This window comes from Teleopsis dalmanni, chromosome 1 (genome assembly GCF_002237135.1).
Source record: "Teleopsis dalmanni isolate 2A chromosome 1, ASM223713v2, whole genome shotgun sequence".
NCBI lineage: Eukaryota > Metazoa > Arthropoda > Insecta > Diptera > Diopsidae > Teleopsis > Teleopsis dalmanni.
This window is the reverse complement of record NC_051846.1, coordinates 48,298,296-48,313,903: the sequence shown is the minus strand read 5'-3', so window position 1 is coordinate 48,313,903 and position 15,608 is coordinate 48,298,296. Positions and strand designations below refer to the sequence as shown.

Below are 15,608 nucleotides of genomic sequence, written 5' to 3'. Positions count from 1 at the left end.
CGGTATGCATTTTATTTGCAGGTTTAAAAGCCCCTTCTTTTGTCAACCCCCAACCCGATATTCGTATGTACTCTCCTGTGGTTATATTTTTGTCACTCAATTGTATGGTTTCAATATCTCTGCCTTCTAGAAGTGAACTTAATTGAAGTATAGCAACATCGTAATCCAAAGCCTTTTTGTCGTATAATGGTGAGACAAAAAACTGTCGAACTCTTCGGATGTTCCTTTTCTCGCTCAGATATGTAATACCACCACGTACACTAAAGTCACTTGCCACAGCATCTTTTGTGCAATGTGCAGCAGTAATCACACATTTTTGTGTTATCAGTGCACCTCCACACGTAAATACTCCAAATTTCGATATATTAATCAAATACGGTAGATGTACTGCGTCTGTTGCATAGCCACCAATAATTCGAGGTGTACGTACTAGTGGTAGTACTGCTGTTGAGTTTGATAAATTTGTTGAATTGGTATTTTGCTCAGAAATGTCAGTTACATTGCCATTAAGCAAAAGTAATCTCAGTAGAAACTCATACATATCTCGAACTATGTAGTAAGCCGGAGTAAGCCGTTCTCATATTTATGCTCTCGTATATATAGAGAACTGCGTAACCCTGAAAGCATGCTAACAGTTTACAACTCAATGAAGTACGATCTTCTAATGACAATTTGAACATTTGGAAACTTTAAATGATGCCAATGTCGAGAACTATTTGTTCAGTTCACAAGTGTTTTTTTTTCGGCTTTGACCTTACTGTTGCTTAAGATATTCCACACTAAAACGCTATAAATTCATACACTCCGTACATTGGATCAACAATCTGGATTTTGTGTTTTTAGTTACAAGATGTTGAAGATGTTAACTTCTAAATTTTCAATTCTAATTGTTTTAAATATACTTATCTTAACTTTAAGTCAAATTACACATGATATCGACGATGTCAATAAAATTGTTGGTGGTCAAGTTACTGATATAACGCGAGCTCCTTACATGGTTAACTTACGCCTTGATGGAAAGTTTGCTTGTGGTGGTTCACTAATAAGTCCTACATGTGTCCTAACTGCTGGACATTGTGCATATAAAGTTGAAAGAAGTAAAATGTTAATACAAGCTGGAGTGACAAACCTAACAGAAACTGGTGTAATAGCTAAAGTACGCCGAGCACTTGTTCCAGACGCATATAGAGATGTAAATGGTGCACAACATTATGACGTGGCAATTTTAGTGTTAAACAAAACCATTGAGGATAGAAGAATTGAGACCATTCCGATCTCTTACTCAAGTTTAAGTACAGGTACCAAAATAAATATATTCGGTTGGGGCAAGACTAAGGAAAGCTCTAAGGTTCCATCAGTGCAATTGAAACGTGCCTCAATTGAAGTTATATCAAAAGCATCGTGTAAACGTGCGCTTAGTGATTATTTTGTCAGTAAAACAACTTTTTGCGCTACACTTCCAGGTAGAGACACATGTCAAGGTGATTCGGGCGGTCCAACGGTATATCAAGGAAGGCAATACGGAATTGTATCTTGGGGAAGAGGATGTGCTCGTGTTGCTTATCCTGGTGTTTATACGAGCTTAAAAGAAGTGAGACCATGGTTGGAAAAAACGATAAATCAATATTGCTAAACGAGCACGAAGACATTATGACAAGTACAATAGTCATCTAAAATAATTTTATTAATTCGTATATAAATATGTCAGCAGGGTTTAAGGTGTGACTTATATAATCAACTAATTTACGTGTTAAAAAAATATATATACAATATGTAAATAATCATTATATAATAAATTACTATGTAACCAAATTGTTCAATATTTCCTTAGTGATGTTTATATTCAATCATGGCATATTACTTAAGAGTAAAGATTCCGTGTTAAGTAATGGTATTACAATAGACCGTCTGGTCTAAGTGAGTTAATCAATTTTACTGACTGCCAAAGTAACCTAACCTAATTTATGTGATACTTTACTACTAAGTTTCAATTCCAAATTATAATTATCTTAGTAAATAACTGTATAAAAAATGAGAATTCATCCAATTTCGACTAGAATAAATTTGAATTTTTGATTTCATTTTCCTTTTATATAACTCAAAACCATATAGCCATTCCATGAAAGATCGAATAAGAAGTTCATATTTTCTTAGTTCAAATTTAGGAAATTGACACAAAAGTGGTTTTTAGTTACCACCACATAATCGGCAGAAGCAAAACGTATAACACTTAATAACATACTATGGTATAATATATAGAATAAGAAATAAAAAATACATCTTTATAGAACACCTATTGCCCCACTTCTTTTTATATGGTTAAAAAAAATTTATAGTAAAAAAAACTGATTTAAGAAGCTGAATGCAATAAAAGAAGAAAGTACTACCTTTAGAAAAATTTCTCGTTGAAAAAATTTTAAAATTATAATGCAATTCAAGCCCAGCAATAAAATATAATGCCGCCTCTAAGAACTAAGAACTGGATCAGATAGATACAAGTGTTTTTATTTAGCAAAAGAAATAATTTGTATAATACCAGATGTACGATTCCAGTTTTCATTTCCAAAAAGAGTATCATATTTTGAACTCCAGTAAAAAATTTTAACCTCTTTTCATCTCTTGATAATATGTTAAATAGCACCCATTGTGGTCTCCCAATTTTTCAAATTGATAGCGGTTCACTCTTGTAACCTTTTTTGTAGCAATTAATATATAGGTATTTCAGTTAGCGTGGTTTTACGACCACGCTCTCAGCTTCCTAGCGCTTCTATCATATCTTAGTCTAAACGTACTAACATTTTCTCGTACTTATTTTTCTTAATATTAAAGCACGACTATAACGCTGTCAATTTTCATCCACACAATTAGATCTATTTAACTTAGATTATTATTACAATTATTTTCTTCTTCCGTATTTTAAAAATTCTTTCGATTCTTCCATAAATTTGTTCCATTGAGTTAATAGGTATGAACATAAATCAAACAAATAAAATGAAGATATGAAATTAGAACAGCAACGTAATACAATGCGTTTATTTTACTCATCCTCGTCCTCGTAACTGCAGCAAAGGTCTGAAAGTCCTAACACTCATTCAGAGTCTTATGCATTAGATCTAACTCCAGTCACTTTTTATATTTTTATTTTAAGTACTCTCCTTTGAGAAAAAAATTAGTTTATAATTATATATTTATTTTTTTCTAAATTATTAAATGTTTTTTTTTTTAAATTTCAGTATTTCTTACAACGGATATATCAGCAAATCGTCAAAAATTACATTCGCAGATACAAATCGATATCGGAGAACTGTCAATGCATAGCTCAAATACTGCTAATTTCTATGTATTCAGTCTAATAGAAACAACGATCACATTACAACAAAAAATGTGCTACACATTAGATGTTATGCGACCGAAAGCAATGTCATCCATTGCACTTGCCGATAGCACAACACCAACAAGTACTGATAATTCCCCAGAGAATGCGCGCAATATCACGAATGACTTAGCGCCCGTAACGGTTTTATCTCCGGTGCAAATTGATATAATAAATGATAGAAGGTTGCGAAAGACACGAGAAGATACTTTAACTATACACTGTAATCCAGAATTTAAATTTTCTGGTCGATTTTATACACTCAATAGAAAACCATTAACAAAAATTTATCGGGGTGAAAATTTTTTGCTTCGTGCTAATATTGAAGTAGAGACGGAACAGGATGTTGATATATTGGAAACCTACTTTATTTGTGTAAGCTTCTATCATAATTTTTAAAAGTATAAAACTAAAAAATATGAATTAAATATTTCTAATAATATTATATCATATGTTAAATCATTAGTTCCAACTGTAAAATACACTTTAAAACCAAGTTAAGTTGATATACTAGTAAGATTGAATCTTCAAGCAAGATTCCAATTATTACCACAACTATAGAGAAATGTGTAAATTTATACAAGGAAGAAAGCGAAATACAGACTCTCAGAATATCAGAGTCATTTATTATGACAGCAGCCTAAATTTTGTCTACGTCGTAAGTTTTCAAAATGTAGACAAAAACCAGCTTGTAAAAAATAGATATATCCACAATTTAAGTATTTGTTAGGCATTAAACATATAAGATTCCAAGGACGTATTAAGTTATTAGTAACTCTAACCTGTAGACTTATAGTTTGGAATTATAGTTACATCAGATTGTCTTATACGATATACATAAAACTTTAACAGATTTTCAAATATTATATATTCATAAAAGTGTAACAAAAGATCCTTGCCTTTTTCCAATAATAAATAGTCTTATACAGGGATTCTGGAACCGATTTTGTACATGGATTGACTCCAGGACCGCAATTTTCTAGTTCTAGAAGCTATTTTCAAAAATTTCCGTATTCTTTATTATTTATTATTTATTACGTATTTATTATTTGTTAATATTTTATTTTCAATTATTAATAAACTCACTTTGTTCTTCTCTTCTAAGGATCATAATTTAGTGCAATCAACTTATAGTTTTAAAAGAAAAAAGTATACCAATACTTATCGAAAGGGTGATAAATTAGAGGATGTTATTGTGTTAAGAACTGATGCTGTGTTAAGTGATTGGATAACAGCGAAAGAGTTTGAACGAAGGAAAAGTGAGCCACAACCAAATATTTTCAGTCATATGCGCATAAGTCGAACAAATGGTGCGGGCTTAAACAAAATCGAAAATATGTCTAATAGCAATGCTCTTGGTAAATTAAATATGAGTAAGAGTTTGTTAGGAAAAATCTCCACAAACATGACAATAATAAATAATACTGCCAGTTCAAATGCATTAATGGTAGGAAGTCAGAACTCCAACATGAGTTCTTCAACTATATCGGATGAAGGCAAGACACAAACAACAAATGTAGATTCGGAACAATCACCAAAATTACTGCAATCACGTTTAATTTATAACAAAGCAATGGATGCAATACAAGCAACAGGACATTGTCGAGGTTTCATCAAGGGTCTTGTTACTCTTGAGCAACAACAACTACAGCAGTTGCAGCAGACGCAAATCCAACAGCAGAATGTGCCGATTTTCGGCGTATATTGTATTAAATGGAAGCGTCATGGCAGCAAGGATGAAAATGAATCAAAATTTGTTGTCAGTGGTTTTGAAGTACACGATCCACCACTTAATATTTACTGTACAATTGAAGAGAAAATGTTTGTCAAAATGCCAGTTACATTCAAAATTGTATTAAAAAATCCCACACCTAAAGTGATACACCTGATAGCGACATTAAGCTTGAATCATGCTGATTCATTTATATGCTCCGGTCATAAACAGGTAAGAGAAAACAAATTAATTTTAAGTTTTGGGGAGAAAATACATTAGCATATTCTTATTAATAGATATTCCATTGCGCAGGGTAATAGCACTGTTAGGTGCTATTAGTTAGTAGCTTATTCACTATTATTCACTAGAACTAAAACCCTCGTGCACCAAAGATCTATATATAGTTATTAGACTTCATTACAAAAATAGACTAAACAACGATGATAAAGATTGTCCCATGAACGTAGTACATTTGGGTAATACACATTAAACTATTATTCTTTTAAATAGATTTATTAGTCTCAATGCTCAGTAATGACTAGCAAAATATTCTCAAAAATTTTAAACACAGTTTTGATTCCACTGCACAAAAATGATCTATTAACATTTAACTGATTGCAATTAGTAAACAAGTACTTAAAAAATATATATTAAGGGAACCTACATAACTAGAAAAATTTAAACCAAATTTTTTAGATATTTTTACTCAAGAATTCGCAAAATAGATTTATCGGAAAGTACATACCTATCATTGATGCTTGCGATCCGATCATTCGTTAACGTTATCTCTTTACAAATACTTAAAAATTCTTTCTTGATTTGATTTAAAAACCTATATATTGTTAGTCATCTATTAACACCGATATTCAATATTTAAACAATGATTAAGATTTAAATAATCGAGCACCTAATATATTATATTTTGTTATATTATATTTTATATAAAGTTTTGAGAGGAAGAATATTTTACTACAAAGTGGTGGAAGGAGTGAACTTCCGAAAATAAACAATGAAAACGAGATATTGACGATAATATTCAAACTTTAAAGATAAGGGCCCAGAGAAAGCTAGTGGAAAATAATGAGATATGAAAGCATTTAGTGAGAAAACAATAGTGGTACTATAATGATAGTACCAACAGTAGTTCAAAATTAGTTTAGAACTATAGATATCTAAAATTGATATCTAACAAAACGTGTCTTATAAGCAATGGCTGTTAAACCAAACGGTTAGTATATTCAAAAGTCATGACTACTTTATTGGCTATAGTGGCATCACCATATACTATTTCATAATTAGCGATTATTAGCCGTTGTTATAACTCATTTATCACAATAGATAAATCGATATACATCCCATTGAATTAAAACAGTTCGTTTGTATTTACGTAGTCCAACAGACTGCTGAGAAAGCATTTTCCAAAAACTTAACCTACCTGGTAAACATAGCTTGAAAATCACAAAAAAATTGTTTGAACTTCCTTAACTGCTTAACACGAGAATAAATAAAGTGAGACATGTTGTATCAGCGCAATAGCTACCGAGTTCTCATAACCTACTCCTATGGTGCAAATGTTAAATCGAATATTAAATAACTTCCACATAGATTTGATTAACTTAAGATATTTGAGGCACATCTAGGTGATATTAACCAGGAGGACGTTAATTACTAATCCTAAAGACATATCAATGGATTTATTAAGTCGAGTAAATTTACTTTTTACAGAGTTTTTAGTTACCTTAATAATTCTATGACCGAAAACCCAGATCAACACGATATCGGCAAGTCGAATCATCCAGCCAGATTCAAAAGTCATTAGGCTCATGACTGGTAGAATTTGGTAGAATTGTATTATTGTCAGGAGTTTGTTCAGTAGATCTATAAGTTTACAGCTTGTAAGGTCTAAAATATCGTCTTTTAAATCGACTTACAGTCGATTTTTTGCCCTCGGTTCAAAAGAGCTTGTTAATGAATAATCAAAAAATAAAATAAACCAATTTTATTTTACTTTAAATTTTACCACTTAAAATTGATATTTGCACAACAATGGTTAAATTAGTACTCTTTTTTTAAAAACAAATTACAATAACAAAATATGAAATATGAAATAAATATGAATATATAAAATACATAAATACCATAGAGTATTAAAAGAGATTGGATTTAACATCGTCCTTTTCGTGAAATATAATAGTAGTCATATTTTATTAATTAAATGAAAATCTTTCATGTTCTAAACACATGTTAATCAATTTAATAATTTGATCTCTAGTGACTAAAAGCTAAACTCTAAACAAGTTAAAATTCTTAAAGAACTATATAATATAAATGAATTATAAAAAATCTTTTTCAATATTCTTTCCTTTAATTATTATATTACACATTATTGTTGTATATGTAGTAATAATATTGTTATATTTTTGTATAATATAGCTTGATATCTCCATATTTGCGTTTGGTGAAAAGGAACTTGTATATAATCTGTATCCACTTCTTGTTGGATGGCAATATCTTCCGGAATTAACTTTAGAATATAATACTCAAACGGATCCTAGTAAAGATGAGTCGCAAAATATTTTACTTAGTGAATTGGTGCAACATTCCATGCCTAAAAAGGTGTTCATATTGGTAAGTATATGCCAATTACTCCATGGGCCTATTTACACTATCATGAACGTGAGATGAACTTGACGACAACATGAACTGTCAGTTCAGTTTACACTATCATGAACTCTCATGAGCGTGAAATTTGTTTTGTTTTGTGTAGACGTATAAAATGCTTATGTGTAGTAGTGCATAGCACAGAAATAGAGAGTATTCAGCATTAAAAGGTAAACATAAACATAACATTGCATATGTATGCGTGTCAAGCTGAAGAAACGCAACAAATTTCATTGCGTGAAATTCATGAACTAGCACCACACTCTCTTCTCTCTCTCATCTATCGGTTACCGATTTTCAAGTTCATGTTACGTTCATGATAGTGTAAATAGGCCCCATAATTTAAAATTTGAATTAAATTTAAACTAATTCAATATAATTCCTTACTATAGCCCCCACTAAAGCAACAGAATAAATAATTTAATCTTCGCCACAAATTAGTTGACGGAAGGCAAACTCAGCAATAAGCCAAGAAGCATTATATCCCATATTTGTAAATTATTATTGTATTTAGTGTAGCAAATTTTAGTAAATTGTTGCAAACTAACGATAACACAACTATAAACATAAGTTTTATAAATTATGTTTAGAAATATGTATTATTAAGTTATTTGTTGTTGTTGTTTTCGTAATGTTTTTGCAGTTAAATATTTCAAATATTGTATATCAGAAATTATTTCAAATAGATTTTCGATGTTGTATTTAAAACAAATATTAAATAAAAATATGAAAATGTTTGTATAATTGCGTTTTTTACGACATTTTATTACTGCATATAATTGTTAAATAAATAGAGATACAAATATATGTATATATATATTTTCCAATAAAAATTAAAACATAAAAGCTGTAAAATAGTGTAAGAAACTTTTAACAAAACAAAAAAAAAAATAATATAAAAATATTACGGAGTTTAACATGAATACAATAAAAATGTACAACTATTTTTTTTTTATTAAATTACTTAAATATTTTTGTCTCTTTGACCACTTTTTTGTTATATATAAATAATACTTTAATTTCATATAATTTCCTTTAGTATTTTAAATAAATTCAGTGTTAGTTTTGACGTCATTTGTTGCTTGAAGCAAATTTAAAAACTCCCTTTCTTTGGCTGCGATTTTCACTCTGAAAAAAAAAAAGTAAATAAATAAAAATTGAAATAAAATAGTAAATAAATATTATATTTAATGTTTTTTTTTTAAAGAAGTTATAAATTATGATAAAATTGCTTTATAAGTTCTTTTATAGATCTAAATATATTTAACAAAGAATTATAATTATTATATATAACACTACTTCTAATGAAGATGCCTACCTAACCTACTATAAACACGAACTTGAATCTGATTAATTTATGGTTTATCTGTTTACATGACACACTACAAAGCCGAACTTAAACATTATCAATTGATGACGAATGTTGTTGTAGTAATAACCCGTGAAGTGTAATATGATAAACAACATAAAAGGATTTACAATTACTAATACATAGGTTAGGATATGATTGAGTAATGGAACTGAGAAAGTAGAGTTCTGCGAATTGTGCGGGAAAAAGATTGGAACCTATCACCTTCAATGGCATCGAGCATAGAGACATGACTCATTAGTTTGTTTTAATTACCACCGCACCAGCCATCTACATTTTCTCTTTCACCGTCTCATAACCTCCATCCAAATTCCATTTCATACCCCACATTTGTCATGAAATTCATTTATATTTCTGATCCATCGATTTTTTCAACTTATCACAACAACAGTATCAAAATTAATAAATAAAATACTAGTGCTTGTCAATAAAAACTCAGCACTCAAATAAATACTTTAAACTTGGTTTAATAAACGATATTTTCATTATCACAGCCATTTCCTTTCACTGTAATCTGTCTTTATAGGTTCTGTACGATAATTCATCACGACATGGGAGGGTAAGTCATACCAGTAAAGACAATATCAAACCAATACATTAAAATAGTTTACTGATATATTTATCACCATCACCAATACTTTTAACTTCAATTGGTCTTAATTGATTCTGTACAAAATCAATTATGAGAATTGGGTTGATTGGGTCATTTTGATTTGTCATCCCAGCAAAGGGAATATCAAATAACATGCTTTCGCTAAATAAGATAGAGTTAAGAATTCTAATTGCGTTTATTTTACAGGCCACTGCAACCTAACGTATCATTTGAATAAATTGATTATTTCCGACACTGATGTCTGTTGATATTGTGTAATGAACATAGAAACTTGTTAAAATAACCTGTTCTTGACCAGAAGAGGTTTTCTTATTTAAATGGCGTTGTTATGCCTCCGTATAAACTCTGAATCTTCAAACGAAAGGTATCCAGACTTGCTTGCGGAATACCGGATCATAGGGGGTCATATACACCTATTCTATATTTTCTCCGAACGTAATTCGTATATAAATAGGTGTCGTAGGTAGATACAACTGTGTTTATGCTCTATTTTTATTTTATTTATTATTTTTATATTTACTCATAGTTTTAGCTATGCGTTCTACTATTTCTTCTCCATTTTCTACCATATCCTTTTCTCAGAACAGTATAAAGCCGACGAACTATAAAACAATGATATTGTATATTCGATTATATATTCATAGCGAATTGAAGATGGCCAGCTAGTTTTATTCCATTTTAAATATCTACTCTATAACTTTTAAAGATAAGATTTATAATAATCTCTTAATTATATGAAAGAAACAGCACTCATTTTATTGGGATTATATGTGAAAACAGCAGTTATTTTATTAATAAATCCCAACAAAATAGTACTTTATTATTACTACTATTACTATATTATTATTAATACTACATTAATAATAATAATTAATACTAATTTTAATATAATCAAGCAACTCACCGCTAAGCGATTACCAAAAAGCATTCTTGCTTTATCTTCTTCTTGTGGTGAGGTACGTTCTCCTGCTAGAGTGTTTGGTTGTCGCCGGTGTATTTGTAATTTTTGTTTAATAGCCTGAGATAAGATAACACGCCTACTGACAGATTTCATAGCCAATAATAAATCTAACCAAGTCCATGTAACGTTATGATATTCCAATGTTGGTATTGTTAGCGAAAAATCGGTTATATCTTCGAGATTTTTTTCTTTATTTCCCTTATAACTGACACGCACAGGTACCTCAGGTATTTTAATATATATAAACAATTTGTTCTTCTCGGCGCGTTCCTTCATTTTTTCCACATCATCCTTTTCTATTTTTACATAAAACTCTGAGTCTTTGGAACTTTTTTTTGCTTTCGCAGTCTTTTTAGCCGATTTAGACTGCACACTAGAAGAGGTAGAGGAACCGGAGGAATTCTCTTCAATATCATCATTTGTTTCAGTTTCTAGAGCGTCGCGATCAGGAAAACAAAATTTTAACATTGTGCTATAAAACTTCTTAGTTATAGCTATAGTAATAGGCGCCACATTAATCTCGAAATGCTCCTTTACTGATATTCCTCCTACAGGTGGTTTTTCGCGACAAAATATACGCAACACGCGTTTATGCGTATCCACTGGCATATCCTTTTGTATTTCTGTTGGCATTATGACTTCACGATATATTTCACGTGGTATTAAATTACTCATGCGTATATTTCCTAATTCTAGTAAATGTTCCACTGAGTCATCGCTTTTCGATTTTTTGGTATACAAGAAACCACTAAGCACCAGATCGGCAATACCGATCTGTCCATCAGTTTCAGTTAGACGCCATTGAGCGCGCTTAAAACAAATTTCATTTGCACGTACAATTGTTAGAGATTTATCAGCACGTACCTGTAAATTAAGAAACAATTATTATATACAATAAATAAAATTTTTTAAAAAAAAAATATTTTATATACACAAATACATACATTTGATATTTTACTAAGTTGAGATAGTTGGGTCTCTTTGTAACAGAGTAACATCATGTCTATTTCTTCACTTAATGTATTCAACTCCTCTTTACTTTCTCGTATTTGTTTTTGCACCCTTTCAAATTCAAGCTTTAACTCCAGTGTATCGCCCTCTTCAGCGCGTTCTTTACTGATCAAATGTATATCTTTCTCCAGTGAACGTATTTTCATTAACAAACTACGTATAAGTGTTTGTTTTTGTTGTATGGGGCGTTTTTGATCTTCACTTGAATGCAGTTGTAATTGAAAGCGCATTCTTGCGAGTTTTTCCAGCGCTTGCTTGCGTTGTGGTTCCACATAAAGTAATAAATTGTTAACAATATCCAATATCATAGCATACTGAAGTGAGTTCGTACACACATCTAAATCATGATGCATAAGCGTAAAGGCATCTACAGGATCATCCTGTTTCTCCCAAGGTGAAAGCGTTTCTTCAGATGGCGGTGGTGGCACTTCAGTTATGGAATTAGGATCAATAGTGTCACCATAGCTAACATAAAAAAATTCACATTTACAACGTGATACAATACGTTGCAATTGCACTGGTTGCGTTTCACCAGGATGTTCAATTGACGCAGCACCCACAGTTTCTGAGACAACACCACCCACACTTCGTCCACTACCCACCAAGTGCGGTATATCCGGCAAATCATGTATAACAGTATCATCTTTATCCTAATGATAAAAAGTTATTGTTACAAAAGTACAAGAAAAAAAATTATAATGTTAAATATTACTTGTATATTATCTACAGTCAACCACATAATCTCTTTTTCTAATAATGAATCGTTTTCGCCAGCGCTAACAGTGGCGTAGTACTGCATGCATTCCAAGAGACCCTTCCAAGTTGTCTTTGATATCAAAGATCTATCACGCCATACAGGTCGATGCACACGTTGCAAAATTTCTGCTTTCGCAGCACTAATTATAACATAACCTGAGGTTTCACAGCCTTTTAAGAGTACTTGAGAATTCACCAGTGATATTGACCAGTTTTCGTGTATGACGTCGAGTGCACAACAAGCCTGTAAGCCCTGTAATTGCAATTCGCGTGATTGCGTATTTTGATCATCACTGTAAACATTAAATTTATGATCTGCCTCTGCAATCAATTGCTGCAACATTGCAGTTGCATGACTAGCGGGTTGAGGTTTCTTCAAAGTTGCATTACCAGCAGCCACTACAAGAAAACCACAGAGATTAAAGTACAAACATATATAGAATTAAAAATAAAAAAATTTTTGTTGTTGCAATTTCACTACTGTTCGGTAAAAACCTCTCTATTGAAAATAATAATTTATATCAAGAATTTAGTTTAGAATTCGAATAAAACTTACTGGGTATTCCTTCGGCTGTGTTATTAGCTAAAGTTATTGTGCTATCGCTACGTTTATTTTTTATGAAAGACGATGCTCCTTCTTTTCGATAGCTCTTCACCGCTTCGGTCGAAAGATTATTCTTTAGTTTTTGTGACTTCATAAAAGAATCAAAAAGTGCAAAAGCAACGTCTCGATTATTTTTTGTCCAAGCACCTTTCAAATCGTAAACCACTAATTTATGTGTAGGCGTTGAAGTTTTTGTTTTCGCTTCCTCTTCGTTAGTTGTTGTATACAAAGCAGCTTCACGTCCGTAAGATACTTTAGCTACGCTTAAGAAGTAAAAACGTACAATTTTGAATGCATCTGCAGCAAGATTTTCAGAACTACTGTCTAGTTTCTCCGTTAGTATGCTCTTTAACCATATTTCTGCATCATTTAGTTCACAATTCATATACACAGTAGACCAATCTGCACGATCTCTATGAATTAATCCATCCTCAATGGGAGAAAGTGATAGACTATATTCTGAACTAAACGAAACTCGTCCACCATTTAACTGAAATCCCTTATGCAAAGCATGTGACATCCAGTACAAAACTTGAAAGCGATGTAAACTCATTTGCAAATTGGCTTTTTTATAATGCCGACTTAGTTGCTTTTTGCGTGGACGCACATTATTAAAAACAGGACCACGCCTAGTCGGTCGAGTAACACCCGATAAGATAAGTTTCAGACTCTCAAACCAACGTAAAGTACTTCCATATAATAATAAACTAGGTATATCGAGTTCAACTTCATCACCTGGAATTGGTTTGGTCTCAAATGATATCCAAATATTCAAATTGAGAGAGCGGAATGCGCGAAAAGAATCATGTTCTTGATTGCTAGAATATTCAGGCAACTTGTCAGGTGCACATGGCATAACTGCATGATGATCGTTGGGATTAGCCAAACAAACCCAATTCAATTTAAATGTAAGTTTTAAATTAGGAAAATGTAATAAACGGCAATCATCATAGCGTGAAGCTGTGCGCACAGTTACCTGTAATAAAATAAAACAACTAATATAGAACTTAACTTATAAATTCAAATATAAATATTACTCACATTAAGCTCGCCTTTAAACATAATTTTTGCATTTGTCCAAACAATACCAGCATTGTTCCACGTTAGTTCCATTTCTTCAGTTGTATTGTAGGGATCAAGTGAAGCATGCAGTAATACTGTAAATTGCTTCACAATCATCGTCAAGCGACCATGAAACAGTAAACGCATTTTATCCCAAAACGGTAGTGCTGGACTTGGATCTTTAGACGGTGCAGAAATTTTTTCAAAACTAAGATTACATTGCGCCATCACAGGCTCCCAGCAAGGGCCAAAAGCATAACTACAACACTCCAACTCGCAATCAAAGTCATGGTAAAACTTTAATGACGTCATGCTGCGCTGCACAACATCGGTTTCAAAAGGATGACCAACTTCTATTAAAACATCACGTTTAGCTCGTTTGTATGCAACCTGTTCAGCACCACACAAATTGCCATAAAGACGCATTGCTTTTACATAGAACATAGGCTGCGGAAAATCTCTATAGAATTCAAAGAAAGTATATTTAACATTTTTTTATACTGAGTATTATAATTTTTATTTTAATACGAATACCTTAATTAATAAGTAGTTTATTGATAATTACCTTAACATGAATTTCCATTCAGAGCAACTAACGTTGATACTTCTGCACCACAGTGTTGTGAATTCTAAGCCCTCCTCCGGCCATGGACTTTCAGAGTCTATATCACGCATAATACGCGTTACATTTTCTGTACCATGTATTGAGGGATCAGCCATTGCCATAATCTCCACATCAGTCATTATCCAAGCTAGAAGACGCGTTCGCACAGGTCCTTTCTCATTGATTTTTTTAGACCGTTGTATATAAATCTCTGAATTCTTTTTGACTAAATTTGCGAGAAGACTCTCAATAGTACCAGCAGGTACCAAAAGTCTTTCTGAGCAACGCTCGGCAATTTTTTTATCGAAAAGAGCTCTACGTTTCAAACTCTCCAAATACTCATCTAACAACAAAACGTAATTATCACGTAATTTCACTTCAAATGGATCATCGCTAATTTCAAGTAAGAATTCTTTAATCTAAAATAGCATTAATTAAAATTAGTTATTTAATATACAGTTAAAACTCTCTCCAAAACTCTCCTAACGAACATCTATTACAAATTTAATAACAATACAAATTTCTCTTCGCATCATTTCAAAGAGCTGTATTTTTTCTCGACACAGATCCTACGTGAAAGAAGAACCTTTCCTTACTATAAGTATCCGCCTAAGAGAGTTTTAGAGCATTATATATAAGTTGTTTTTTCATACCTGTATTACTAAGTCACTTGGCAATGGTGAACTCGCTGTGAATGGTTTCTTCTTATAATTGTGTACCATTTTTAGCCACTTAAAGTGAGAAACGAATTGGTTGTTGATGGCATCATAAAAGTCATGGTCATAGGGAAATATTGCCTAATTTAATATAATACAATATTAAATATACGAATTTTTTAAATCCATTTATTTTTACCTTAAACACTCCGATTGTAGTCACC

The 15,608-nt window shown here is 31.6% G+C and overlaps 4 protein-coding genes across 4 annotated transcripts in view; 2 read left to right on the top strand and 2 right to left on the bottom strand.

Moving 5' to 3' along the window:
* LOC119680773 (seminase-like) overlaps positions 1-541 on the bottom strand; it is a 941-nt gene extending 400 nt beyond the window's left edge. The window contains exon 1 of the mRNA XM_038093747.1: positions 72-541. Coding sequence (XP_037949675.1) covers positions 72-541 — 470 coding nt within the window. The remainder of the gene's footprint in view (positions 1-71) is intronic.
* A 309-nt stretch (positions 542-850) lies between these two features.
* On the top strand, positions 851-1,633 carry LOC119680765 (trypsin alpha-3-like). The gene has a single exon (XM_038093735.1). The coding sequence runs from the start codon at positions 851-853 to the stop codon at positions 1,631-1,633; it is 783 nt and encodes a 260-aa protein (XP_037949663.1).
* A 1,366-nt stretch (positions 1,634-2,999) lies between these two features.
* LOC119680756 lies at positions 3,000-8,339 on the top strand. The gene is made up of 5 exons (XM_038093722.1): positions 3,000-3,018; positions 3,234-3,748; positions 4,479-5,318; positions 7,521-7,715; positions 8,141-8,339. The coding sequence occupies exons 1-5, from the start codon at positions 3,000-3,002 to the stop codon at positions 8,165-8,167; spliced, it is 1,596 nt and encodes a 531-aa protein (XP_037949650.1). The 3' UTR covers positions 8,168-8,339.
* Positions 8,340-8,730: 391 nt separating this feature from the next.
* LOC119680746 (protein KIAA0100-like) lies at positions 8,731-15,607 on the bottom strand (the record flags this gene model as incomplete). The annotated part of the gene is made up of 9 exons (XM_038093710.1): positions 8,731-8,876; positions 10,635-11,555; positions 11,636-12,352; positions 12,415-12,857; positions 13,015-14,038; positions 14,104-14,584; positions 14,690-15,147; positions 15,382-15,525; positions 15,584-15,607. Coding segments are annotated over 9 exons (4,269 nt in total), but the record flags the coding sequence as incomplete, so codon positions are not given.
* Between the last annotated feature and the right edge of the window lies 1 nt (position 15,608).

Bases quoted from the DNA above. Each gene is read 5' to 3' on its own strand.
- LOC119680765 (XM_038093735.1), top strand. From the start codon at position 851: ATGTTGAAGATGTTAACTTCTAAATTTTCAATTCTAATTGTTTTAAAT.
- LOC119680756 (XM_038093722.1), top strand. The intron at 3,749-4,478 runs GTAAGCTTCTAT...TTCTCTTCTAAG, and splicing joins TGGAAACCTACTTTATTTGT to GATCATAATTTAGTGCAATC. The intron at 7,716-8,140 runs GTAAGTATATGC...TCCTTACTATAG, and splicing joins CTAAAAAGGTGTTCATATTG to CCCCCACTAAAGCAACAGAA.